At 37.7% G+C, this 13,335-nt stretch overlaps 4 protein-coding genes across 6 annotated transcripts in view; 3 read left to right on the plus strand and 1 right to left on the minus strand.

Annotated features, from left to right (window-relative positions):
* LOC110381519 (uncharacterized) overlaps nt 1-2,161 on the minus strand; it is a 32,635-nt gene extending 30,474 nt beyond the window's left edge. The window contains exons 1-2 of one of the 3 annotated variants that reach the window (XM_064041310.1): nt 1,833-2,161; nt 340-510 (exon numbers count right to left, since the gene is read on the minus strand). In XM_064041310.1, coding sequence (XP_063897380.1) covers nt 340-510; nt 1,833-1,937 — 276 coding nt within the window. In that variant the 5' untranslated portion in view covers nt 1,938-2,161. The remainder of the gene's footprint in view (nt 1-339; nt 511-1,832) is intronic. The other 2 variants (XM_064041312.1, XM_064041311.1) reach the window with 2 other exon arrangements.
* An 870-nt stretch (nt 2,162-3,031) lies between these two features.
* Nucleotides 3,032-13,335, plus strand: part of Tmhs (Tetraspan membrane protein in hair cell stereocilia) — a 30,788-nt gene continuing 20,484 nt past the window's right edge. The window contains exon 1 of the mRNA XM_064041175.1: nt 3,032-3,722. Within this exon, the coding sequence (XP_063897245.1) occupies nt 3,320-3,722 (403 nt within the window). The 5' untranslated portion in view covers nt 3,032-3,319. The remainder of the gene's footprint in view (nt 3,723-13,335) is intronic.
* LOC110381512 (tektin-4) lies at nt 8,484-10,309 on the plus strand. Its single transcript, XM_021341859.3, has one exon. The coding sequence runs from the start codon at nt 8,627-8,629 to the stop codon at nt 10,208-10,210; it is 1,584 nt and encodes a 527-aa protein (XP_021197534.1). The 5' UTR covers nt 8,484-8,626; the 3' UTR covers nt 10,211-10,309.
* LOC110381514 (tektin-4) lies at nt 11,212-12,994 on the plus strand. Its single transcript, XM_021341862.3, has one exon. It carries the CDS (start codon nt 11,340-11,342, stop codon nt 12,876-12,878), a length of 1,539 nt encoding a protein of 512 aa, XP_021197537.2. The 5' UTR covers nt 11,212-11,339; the 3' UTR covers nt 12,879-12,994.

Genomic DNA, 13,335 nt, shown 5'->3' on the forward strand with positions numbered 1-13,335 from the left:
TCCAATCGGAACATTTTATGACAATCGATATTACGACTTCAAACCGGCGTTACGCATTTAGAATATTTGTAGGATTGGAGGCTCCTAGATTGTCTTATATGCAGGTCTAGCTAATCCTATCTAGCTTGACTGACTTTGTTACAGCCGCATGCTCATTTATGATTTTCAGTCACAGCCTTGAGCCTCCATTTTTTGTTGGGAGACTCAGTTTTTAACATAAAACTGAAAAATAAATAGATAGCAAAAACTGGCATCCTATAGCTCTAGGAAAAACTGGTTAATCTTTGTTTAATCTGTAATAAACAGTAACATTATTGAAAAAAAATCGATTTCCCATACCTCCTGCTGAAATCTCTTAAAGAAGCTATATCGTGGGAGCGAGGGGAAGGTACCCCTCAAGTGTAACCCTGCATGGAGAGACCGCATACTCTTGTGCAGCCTCTGGACATCGCTGTACCTCTTCCACACCGACACCATCGTCAGAGCCTCGGGAGACTGTATTGGGAACAGCTGGAATTTACAATAAAGCCAGAATTTAGAATAATTTGAATTCGTTTTAAGCCTCAGTGGACACAAAGTTGGATGGAAGATGTGCTGATAAACTGCAAATAACTTTTATGAGCCTCCATTATGAAATTACAGATATACCATAGTGAGTATTGTGCAGCATGCAAACAACACAAATTCACTTGTGATGTCCCACTCATTCGTCCTATTTATGTACTTCTCCTGTAAAATCTCTAATTACATGCACACTCCTATATACTTCTTTATGAAAGTCCATTTATCTACCTCCTTATGTACTCGCCCTAGTCCCTATATAGTAGTGTAGTATCCTTATATACTTTATATACTCCCCCTTATGTACTCTCTTATTTACTCCCCTATCCTACAACATTATGCAACGATACAATTTTTTTTTATTTGATTAAAATCGCGATGTCTGTAGTTGTATTGACTCTCTTGCTCAAGGATGAATCATTGTATTGCTACAATAATAAGTGACAGTAAGCAGCCTATGTAAAAGATAACAAACAAGACTAAAGTAAATAGTAGGAACAATAATAATAGTTTAACAATGAGAAACAGAATATTGAATATGTGTAAGAGTTATTTATTAATATGTTTCTTGTTGTTGTATTGTTGCCACAGCCTATTGTAGATTATAGAAAGCTAATGGTTTAACATCTGTTTCATCTGTGTCCTAAAGGAACTTCATCCCATACCTGGACAAAATATAGTGGGCTGTATAGCATATGAACAAAAAGTTTTGTCTTTACATAGTAACTCTGTTATGCATACAATGTTACAACTGTGATTCGGGACTTTACCCTATATGCAGCCATGCCCAAAGTATAACAATAGTTATTTCAGGAAATAGTTTCATTATTCATTATTTTTAGAACTTCCTTTATTACTTATACTTTCCTTAATACATATAAATGTATATAGTATTCATTTGATTTTTAAGTAGTAGAGAGTTAAGAAGTTTTTACATGACATAAATAATTACTGAACCATAAATGTATGGTTTTAAATTAAATGAAAGGGTATCATCTAATATTGTGCAATTTATGAATCATCTGCTACTGAATGTTAACTTGTATTTGTTTACTTTAAACTCAATGAAATATATCTCATCATAAGTAATGTGATTCTCCATAAACATAACATCTAAATATATGACCATTCACTATCAAGTTTGTCCTAGTTAATCAATGTTTCAAAAGTAAAAGGAAAAAGTAAATGTTAATCAGCTTTATAATGGCCAAAACCCAGTTAAATTATCAAGTCTAGACTTTCAAACAGAGTAAAATACCCGTGATATATACCGAAATATTTACCACTGAAGTAATCTTGTAAATAGTAAATCCATTCTTGTGTTTTGCGGTTTCGTCAACCGAAAACCGGCGAACCCACTTGTCTTTTGCCGACATTGTGAACCAAATCAACCAGTTATATTTACTTCTACACTATCACATCACTATTCAACACAAACACCAAACATATTCGATGAATAAATCATAATTTAACACTGAAATTATGTGAAATCAACTCGATAAATTCACAAAACTGACTGTAAATCTGGAAACTAGTACATGTACACAAAAAGTTGCATTTTTGCAGTCGCGTTCAAGTTTCAACCTTTGACAGTTCTTCATATGTGTCATTGTAGCTTTTTATCTCGTTTGTTCATATGAGATAACGATAGCTGTGTCTCTTTCGTAATGCACTCCATGCCCATTGCGTTCAGATTGATGTTTTTTTCTCATGTTTTCATTTTAGTTTCACGCCAGCTGCGAAAAGCTGAAAACTAAAGACCTTTTCAGGTCACTGCATTTTGTTGATTGAAAATAAGTGTGCATGAAAACCGAACATACTCGACGTAGGTATCTATCTATTTATCTTATTTTAGGATTTATCGCATTTATTTCAATTTGCAGGCTGCAATTTATTTTGTATTTTCACGTACTTTCAATTTCCCATTTTCTCATACTGGGTACTGGCTCGTATCTTATTTATCTACGTATTTCTTATGCAATTCAAAAAGTAATAAATAATAGGGTAAACACACCAGTGGCTAGCTGTGAACTTTTAAAATGTTTTAAAACTCATTTGATTAATTAGATTAGTCGTTGCCATGGTCGTTGCTACAAACGATTTCATTTAATTCTGTTTATTTACTACATGAGATATAGGAACAATATAGGTAAATATTACATACAAAAATAAAATATGTTCAAGTTCAACGACATAAAATTATCAATTCGTAGTTTTAGATGAAAGCAATAGATGTCGCGAAAACTGCTTGTTTACAGTTCATTCCGCAGCCTAGATGGCGTTAGTGTACACCAACTTTTATAAGTTACGATTATTTTGAAATTTGTATTGTAGTATCTTTCTTATTTTATGGTAGCTAATTGAAAGTTTGAATAATTTCGAATGCAAAATATGAAGATTAACGGAGTCTAACATAGGAAAACAAAAATAAAGGTGATAGTACAACGTGAAGGCGATAGGTCAAGCTTGCAGCTTCATTACTTATCCCCACTCTGACTCACTTACCTGAATGGCGCGCGGCGAGAGGTTGTGCCAACTCGTGTTTTGTTCGTTCCGTGTCGTGTTTCTCGCGTCCTCGAGTACTTTGCAATAATACTTTTCCTTTGAGACATGAATGAAGTTAGTGCTACGTAAATAAGCAAACCTCAACAACTATTGCACCAGAACCCTGCCCAAAAAATGTGTTATCAATAACGTGTGATTTTGTACTTTGTGTAGTGTTTGAAAAAAGTTAAGTAAACAACCGGATATCAACAAGATGGGTTCAAAAATCGAGTACGTGGATTCATCACATTTATACGCGACCAACTATGTCCGCAATTCGAAAGCTATCGGTGTGCTTTGGGCTATATTCACCATCTGCTACGCGATTATAAGCGTTGTGGCTTTTGTGACCCCCGAGTGGATTGGTGATTTAGAGACTGAGTACCCGAGAAAGTTCGGGTTGTGGCAGATATGCAGAGCGGACGAGGCTCTGGAGGACTGTAAAGGAAGACTTGATGATTTCCTGTCAATAAATGGGCTCGTGTTCAAAATTGCGACTGTGTTAGTGGGCATAGCGGTCGCGCTGGCCCTGTTTACGATCTGTGCTATGTTGTTGTTCTTCTTTTGTCAATCGACCACGGTGTTTCATATCTGTGGTTGGCTGCAGCTGTTATCTGGTGAGTTCTAATGAGAAGACACATTAAACCAACTAATTAATAATCAACTTCTTAGTTATAAATACTAACATCTAAATATCTAACACCAATATTTACGTAACAAAGAAGGATGACATTTGAATATTCTTCAAAAGTTGCACTATGAGGAAACTGGGCAAGTAGCACATGACATGCATAACCAAATCTCATGTTATTGACTTTAAAATCGATCATAAAATGTCCTGAGTGAAAGTTTTGCATACAAGCAAGTTCGATTGACCTTGCTTCGAGTTGATCGTTAAACAAGTCTGCTAGACGTAGGTGATATACTACAGTATGTGTAGCAGGTGTACTTATCCCGAGACATCCGGTAAGGGACAGGTGCTAGATTCCAACAAACTCCGTATTCTGGAGTCAGACGCTAACGGCAAAAATGAAAGGCGTTTAAAATGCCAAAGTTGACGTGACTAACGAGTGAGGACATTGGACAATGGATTTATAGTTTCTGTTTAGTTTTGAAATTTGAATAAAATACCATGTGGTGAGGTTTCGTGCTGTTTTAATCTTTTGCTAGAAGCTATAAACACTGTTCATTGGAGGGATTTCATACGATAGTTAATTATACGTAAATTCCTATAACACTTACAAGCAAGAAAAAGCCACAAAATAAACTAAGCATGTTGGTAGTTCCTAAAATTTATAGGTTGCTTCGAATGTCATTTCAGAATGACAAATATTTTCGTTAAATCGAATAGGTAACTAATAATAATTTTTAACAAAATAATCACAATTTTTGAAGAAAATTCCTAAGCCATGTTATTTAAACGTGGAAATTCTTAGAATGCGTTACCATATCAGGTATCTCCGAATAAGCAAACACTACACAGGCTTCAAGTAAAGCTTACAAGTTGCTTACATTTAAATTTTAATCCAATATAAGTGCGACTTGCCTTGAAATCTTTAAAAACAACGCATACGTAAATGAAAATAACATTGCAGAACTTTAAATCGATAATCTCAAATGTTTGAAACTCCTTGAGTCAACTTTTGAATATCAATTTTTGTGCTTAGTAGGTGCATCAAACTTATTGCTTAAAGATTAAACAGGTTTGACACTCCTTATGAAATCAGCGGTGTGTGCGATTTTATCACCTGCACCTTATGAGAAAAAGGAGCGCCAAAGTTGCCAGTATCGAAATTCCTATGCTAAAAGAGCTCTAAAACTAGAGTAGGTAATTGACAGCCAGATAAGTGGTTTAACAGTCAAGTTCCCAAAAAGAAAACGAGATTCGTGCCATACAGACCCAAATTAAATTGAGTGATTTGTTCAACTGCAATTTCAATTACCATAGAGCGTTCACTAGAACAAATCAAATTAGACAGGGCCAATCTATCCGAAACCGTATGAGTAATAACCAAGTGCGGACATTGAAACCGGTAAAACGCCTTTGTCATGCAACAAAAATTTTGCTTCAAAATGAAGCGGCAACATACTGGTAAAGATGGTTAACGATGTTCGCTGAGCAATAGGACAGGTTTCTACGTAACCTTATTCCATATTTATGAAGTGGTACTGACATAACTGTGTTAAAAATCTATATTGTAGCCAATAATTCAATCAGAACTGTATCTGAAAGCAATTTATTTCATTTGCAATATCGAAAATATTGCTTGACCGGGTTCTTTGTACTGTAACTTGACAAGAGTCGGATTTTTTGTATAAAGTTTACGCAGACATGAGGTATTGTAAGCACCCATTGATGCGAACGACCGGTGTTAACATAATATGGCACAATGCGAGCGAAGCCCCATGTGACCTCATCAGGTCTCGAGTTGCCAGTTCACCTCTCGTGAACCGCTACGTGACCGGGAAAAAAGTTTTACAGAACATGTGAGGAGCGGCGCACTACATTTTCTGCTATGTGTTAATTGGAAGCTGAATCGCAACACGATCTCGTATTAAATTGGTCGATTAAGCCAAACGTTTGGTGAGAAACTCTAGCTAAATACCGACGATATTATAGGGGGTCTCAATTTAAGCTTAATAGCTACAAAAGTAATGGATACACTCAAATTAACTATAAATTAGTCTACAACTGTTAAACCAACCGTATCTAACACTATAATGGCAGTATATCAAAAACTATCGCAACATGCAAGTTCACCTTTCCAAGAAAGACTTCAATTATTCTGATCCAGATATTAACGATTACTTCGTCATTGGCTACAATAAAAAATTGCGTAAGTATAATAATAACTATAAAGGTACAAATAAAACAGTACGCACGTACAGCGAATTTGCCGCTCAGTACAATTTGGTATCATAAAAAGTAAAAGTCGAATGCAATTGTCTGTGATATAATGATGACGGACATTAAAGTTCCGCGCCATATAATACGAATGATGTTAGAAGACTAGCTCTTTAGAGTTTAATATTAGCTGGTTATTTCATGGGGTTTTTATTCAATTACTTAACAATTAATGAATATCGAGTACTTTCTGTTTAATAATTTTTACGGGAAGGTAATTGGTGCAACCACCTCATTAAACTTCCTGACAACCTTTCAAAAACTTAGTTACGTAAAAAAGTATTTTTTTTTGTAATTAAAATACCATGGGATTAAAAAAAAAAACAAATGGACGGAAAGAATTAGATTAGTTACTTAGTAATTTTTGCACCGTAAATATTACGTGAAAAGGTTTTGATTCGATTCGCCTTCAAATTGAGAAACCGTTTTCACTTTGTCCCATATCGAATGATCCAACGATTATTGCTAATCGATTACCTACTCGAGTTCCATATCGATAAACAGCTATAATAACTTTATGTTAGAATAGCATGAAAAGTTTTCGCTCTAGATATTGAAGTCGTTAATTTCAAAAGTTACGCATATCTATACTTCTATACTAATATAATAAAGAGGATTATTTTTTGTTTGTACCCTTAATCTTTAAGGCTCCGTTAAATGTACTGAACCGATTTTAAAAAAATCTTTCATTGTTAGAAAGCTACACTAGGCTATATTATATTTCGGTACGGGCAGTAGTTATTACATAACATTTACTAGCCCGCGGTTTTGTCAGCATACCTAACACGGGAATTATTTCGCTGATCCCGTATAAGTAGGGCTGCCATCCGTCCGGGTTTCCCCGGATTTGTCCTCGTTTGGAGGCCGTCCGGGGGACGTCCGGGCGGGGTTTCAAGAAGTGTCCGGGGAAAACCCGGACATTTTTCTTATGAGTTGAATTACAATCGACACACAGACTGCAGAAGTCGAAGTGTCTCAAAACTCAAAAATTTCGCGCTCGCTTCGCTCGCGGCTTCTTCACTTTGCGGATTTTTTTTATTATACAAGTTTAGGTGCTTTAGTGCCTAATCACCATCAAGTAACCTATCAAAAAGGTAGCGCCGTTTTAAGTCCTATTACTAACAAGAAGCTAACTCCTAGTTTCCATATGAGCTTTCTTATTTATGACCTTCGAAATATTAAGTCATAATCTTTTAATACTAGGTACCTACTACTTGAGCTAGATATTGGCCCTCCTGCCGGGGCTGCGGGTTGTTCGAAAGAGGTACCGCGGCCCTAGCACATAAGGCCTACGACGGAACACGACGGCTTTTAGTCAGTAAGAGTCTGACACTCCCTCACCGCTGCTAACCCACAGCGGGAGGGGTCATTTGATGATTTTTACGTCGTTAAAAAAGATATTGGCCCTGACGTTACATGTAAGGAAGCACCTCATTGAATTTAAGTATATAATAGTAGTAATAGTAATATTAAAAACTAGGTCTTGTTTTGTTAAAAAAAAATTCGAACTCGTCCGGGGTAAAAATGCGATTTACGCCAAATGTCCGGGTTTTTTTAATATTTGTCCGGGTTTCGCGAAATTCGAAATGGCAGCCCTACGTATAAGAAGTATGTACTTATATCCTTCCTCTTTTAATGAGCGGAAATTAACGCGTCCAAACAAACAAACTCTTCAGCATTATAAACTGTGGATTTCTATAATACGTATGTATATCACTGAGCATCAATTTGCCACCCTCATTGACTAGATTCCTTTTCAACACGGCTGACAGGTCAGGTTTTATAGTTTCAACATGGATTGCAGTAAAAGCGGTTGTTAGAAAGTCGTCCAGACTGACGAGATGTAGACAGACTAGTGAACCGACTTCTCAAGTAGGTACCAGGACATCCTGTATCAGTATGGGGACATCTCTGTACTGATAAGGCTGCCAACGTCAGACTTTTTGTAGGACAGATATAGTTACCGGCACGGATATTGAGCTCTCGGCGGAAGAGTGGGGATAGCTTTGCGCACTGTACACTGCGCAGGTGAAGGTCAGGGCTCAATATCCGTGCCGATAACTATAATTGGTCCGATTTTTTGTTGGACTATCTGACTAGGATTTTCTGACCGACTTTTCGTAGGACGTGTGCACTATTGCTATCAGTTTTCTATTTTTGTCTTACTAAAAATCGGTTTTTATAGGACGTGAGCGGACATAGACGCCTGAGAGGGTAAATGAAAGATTTGAGACGCATTTTACTACGACTAAAAAAATAAAAATATTTGGGGAAAAATGCGTTTATAGGTTTTCAGTCTAAGACGTTGCATACCTAATTGTATACAGTCGAGATGATAGACGTCGCGTAAGTAACTGGATTCAGAGCTGTAGTAATATGTATTATCATTTAGGTACTTAAAAACAATTAAATGATTAAATACTTACTCTTTTATAAGCACAGAGAGCACAGTTTTTTTGTGATTTCTGACAGCTGTAAGGAATGTCATTTTAGACGTTAATTTCTTTTCCGTGGTCGTCGCATTTGGCATTTTTTATTTAACAATTTATCTTAGAATATTTTATTTTCTAATTAGTTGTTTATTTGATAAAGCCATTCTGTGAGCAAATTACAAAAATGGAAACTACACTTACAACATTCCCTGAGAAGGATATGTGTCCTGTGATCACGGAAGAACTCGGCGCTTTCATAAGAGCCACAAGAGATGCAAAGAAAGTGGCACCGAAGACAGAAGAGCCGAAACCAGAAGAGCCCAAGCCAACGAAAGAAGAACAGATATCACAAGAGGATGCGCAAGCTAAAGCTGAGAAGAAACATGCGATGGAGGCACGGTACAGGGAGCTACCACAGCCTCCCCCGTCACGACCGCAGGACGAAGGACCCTCTAGAAAAGAGTTGCTCGGCCAGGAATTATCAGCCTTGAAACCTGGGCCTGACGGCAAAGTTGACTGGACACCACTCGCAGAGCTCTCAGGCACTAGACCATCGGTAAACAAATATTCTATCAGTAGATACTCTCTGGAAGAATGGAGAAAGCACAATGATAAAGTATTGAGTAAAGAAACTATTAATGAGTCTAATATTATCGACTACAATGCTAAGACGTCTATGATGCAAGCTTTCGGTACCATCGATAAACAACAGTTAGAAAACAACAATAGGCTCAAACAAAAAGCCAAAGATATTTATCGATGGAAGGTTGAGGTAGAACGAGCATGCAAAATGATATCTGACGAAGTCGAATTGCTAGAAATTGAAAGGCAACGTCTTAAAGGCGCATCCAGGGTGTTGATGCTTCCCGAATCAATTTCAAGACAGTGCCTAGAAATGCGTTCCTATCGATCGGAACCAGACCTTGTCGCTGATCTCGCTGATGAACAGCTGGTCAAAGAAATGAAACTTGTTACTGAAGTCAGAGAAACTTTGCAGACAACATTGAACAAAATAGAAGAACAAATGAAGGTAAACAAGGCAGCAAAGCACAGGATTGAATTCGACTGGTGTGACAAGACTATGGCTTACAATGCAGATACTATAAACTTGAGCCTTAATGCGAAATCCAACACTCTGTTGTTTAGACCTGGAGCTACAAGATTCGGTGACTTCACCGCACCTCTAGAGTACTGGGAGTTCTTCTGCAGAGAAACTATCGAAAACATAGAAACTGTACGGCAGAAGTCCGTTGACCTTAGAAGTAGCTTGAATGCTATTTTAATAAATAACGGACGAAAATTACGCATGCAAGCAGACAAAACTGATGTCGCGTTAGCTGAAACAGTTGCTCTTACTACGGAACTATGTACGAAACTAAAGGAAAACTTAATAGCTACATTGCAGAAAATCGCTGACATGGAGCTTTTGATACAAGAACTTCAAGATGCGGTTAAGAAAACTGATGCAGCTATGAAACTAGCTCAGACGAGGTTAGACAACAGGAATAATTGGAGACCGCATGGGGAGAATGTGAGGGACCAAGCGCATCTTGGATTGATCGAGGAGGTAAAGAAAATTCACGAGACTGTCACATCGCTGCTGGGACAGATAAGAAATGCTGAGAGAGTGCGACAAGATCTGATAGCTAAGAGAAAAGAGTTGGAGAAAGATATCGCATCTAAAAACGAGACTCTCATCATAGATAGAGAGAGGTGCGGGAAGGTTCGATCTCATTATCCATCTGCTTCAGAATTGGCTGGATTTTAATGTTAATTCAGATTTTTTTTCTTGTTTTGATCTTGGATTGCTTGTCTTTGTTATTTGATAGAAAATTTTAGAATGTATTGGTTATAATATAATTTATTCCTGGTATTTACAATTTTATTTTTCATCTCATTTGTATCCGGTTAGCCTGGAAGTGGACCCTAATATGCCTAAGAAATGGCTAGGCTGGATGATGATGATTTTCATTTATCAATTCAAAGGTACAACAACAATATATAATTATAATGTGATATCAAATTACCGTAAATTTGAAACCAAGGTAACCTGTCACATTACAATATACTTGTTGAAATATAACTGCATACATGGTGCATAAGTGCATGCATGATCGATGCCAAGAACGAATATACTGCGATTGTTGGCCGATTAGCTTATCGATTTGTCGTTGTAGCTTGCGCCCGCGCCGTGAGCTTGTCTGAATAATGTGATAATAGTAGATTTAAAATGTTCCTATAACTATGCGAATAGTCCCGAGAGGAACTGATTGAGGACTTTTTTTTTTAAACTCCAGCTGTGGGTTAGCAGCGGTGAGGGAGTGTCAGACTCTTACTGACTAAAACCCATCATGTTCCTTCGTAGGCCTTTTATGTACCGGTAATTCTATCGGACAATCCCACAGGCCTCTCTGGGCTACTTAAATTAAAGAAAAATAACATGTTTTAGGGCCTAGGGACACCACGTTTTATAAACATGTTGTCGACAAAATAATATTGGTACAAAAGACAATAGTATTCTTATACACAATAATATCATCATCATCATCAGCCTATCGCAGTCCACTGCTGGACATAGGCCTCTCATATATATTAGTATGTAATAGTAGCCCTGTAGGATAAAGTACTAACGTGGTGTGAGCATCATCTTCAACGCGAGGACAGCCAGTGAATTTTACATGTGTGGTTGACAAAAACGAGATCGACCTATTTAATTGACCTATTTGCATATGAATTGTCGAAAAATTAAAAATAATTCCGGCATTTCAAAGAAGTTGTCAGAAATGATTTAAAATGGAAGCTTATGTCACTTTGTAACAAAAATTCGTTACATTGAACGAGAGATTTTTCTGAATATTTAATTATTTTTGTGTGCAGTTTATATGAAAGAATAAATCATGCTTGCACCATTAACTACTTTTCCTGAGGAAGACAGGTGCCCCACTAAACAGGAAATAAAAGCTTTTGCGAAAGCTCTCGTGACTCCGGAGAAGGCTTTGGAAAAAATAAGAGAGGCCAAGGAGCAAGAACAGGCGGCCCGTGCTTTCAAACCACCTGTCGCGGCTCCACAACCAGCCCCGGCTCCACAACCAGCCCCGGCGGAAGCTGAACCAGAAGTGAGACCTGGAGCAGATGATTTGCCACACCTGCCGGAGCTCAGACCTGGCTCAGATGGCAAAGTAGACTGGACTCCACTTGGAGCCCTTACTGGAACGAGGCCCAGTGTTAACAAGTATTCTTTAAGCAGATACTCCCTCAGCGAGTGGAGAAAACATAACGATGATGTTCTCAACCCTGACGTAATAAATGAGTCTAATATCGTAGACTATAATGCTAAGACTTCCATTATGCAAGCATTTGGAACTATTGATAAACAGCAACTAGAAAACAATAAAAGATTGAAACAGAAAGCAAGAGATATATTCCGATGGAAAATTGAGGTTGAGAGAGCTTGCAAAGCCATTACCGAAGAGGTTGAGTTACTGGAAATTGATAGACAGCGGCTAAAGGGTGCTTCTAGAGTTTTGATGCTACCTGAATCAATCTCGAGAGAATGTTTAGACCTCCGGTCGAATCGATTTGAACCTGATTTAGTGGCTGATATTGCAGAGCAAGAGCTTATTAAAGAAATGAATCTAGTGAGTGAAGTCAGAGCCACAATAAAAAATACCCTTGCCACTATAGAAGAACAAATGGCAATCAATAAAGCGGCAAAACATAGGATAGAATACGATTGGTGTGATAAAACTATGGCTTATAATACAGAAGCTATTAATTTAAGTCTTAGTACGAAATCGAACACGTTAATGTTTAGACCTGGCTCGACGAGGTTTGGTGACTTCAGTGCTCCATTAGAATACTGGGAGTATTTTTGTCGAGAGAATGTGCTTAATTGCGAAACAGCTCGACAGAAATCAGCTGACTTAAGAGGCAGCTTGAACGCCATTTTGATAAATAACGGTAGGAAACTTCGCACTCAAGCGGACAGAACTGACATGGCTCTAGCTGAAACCGTGGCTATTACATCTGAACTCTGCACAAGACTGGAGGAAAACCTACGTACCACGCTCCAACGAACAGCTGACATGGAAGCTTTAATTGCAGATCTTCAGGACTCTATTAAAAAAATGGACGCGGCTATGAAACTAGCTCAAACTAGGCTTGACAATAGAAATAATTGGAGGCCACACGGAGAGAGCGTTAGGGATCAGCCACATTTAGGTTTGATTGAAGAAGTCAAGAAGATCCATGAGACGGTGACCTCACTTCTTGGCCAACTGAGGAACGCTGAGAGGCTGAGGACCGATTTGATGCAAAAGAGGGTGGAACTAGAAAAGGCTATCGCTGCGAAGAGAAAGACTCTCAACATAGACCGGGACCGATGTGGAATGGTTCGTTCTCACTACCCGTCCGCGTCAGAACTGGCCGGGTTCTAAACTATTATGTTCTTATATCTATCCTATTCTAATCTTTAGTTTTCCTTAGATGTTATTTCGACTAGTTTATTTTAGATTTATGTATCAATATTTAATAGTAATGTTTTAAGATTAAAGATGCCGTTTTACTTACCCTTATCATGCAAGATTCTTTTTGCAATATCTTGTATTAAAAATGTATTTTTCATCGTCTCATTTTCGCCCGTTTCGGTGTACAAGTCTCGTAGGCAGAGACCGGAACTTTGCTCACTTAATGAATTATGGAGGCATCAAATTTATTAAAGTGCTTACATAAGTGGTAGTTATTTCAGACATAACCGCCGTGGCGCACTTTGCCGCAACCTTTCACTCTTTATTATTGTTTTGCACATCATTTACTTGGCATGCTCTTACGCATTGTGTAAGCTGTATCAAGATGACATTATGTTTCGCGGTTATTTATACTTACACTGATAAA

The sequence above is a fragment of the Helicoverpa armigera genome, chromosome 24 (assembly GCF_030705265.1).
Source record: "Helicoverpa armigera isolate CAAS_96S chromosome 24, ASM3070526v1, whole genome shotgun sequence".
NCBI lineage: Eukaryota > Metazoa > Arthropoda > Insecta > Lepidoptera > Noctuidae > Helicoverpa > Helicoverpa armigera.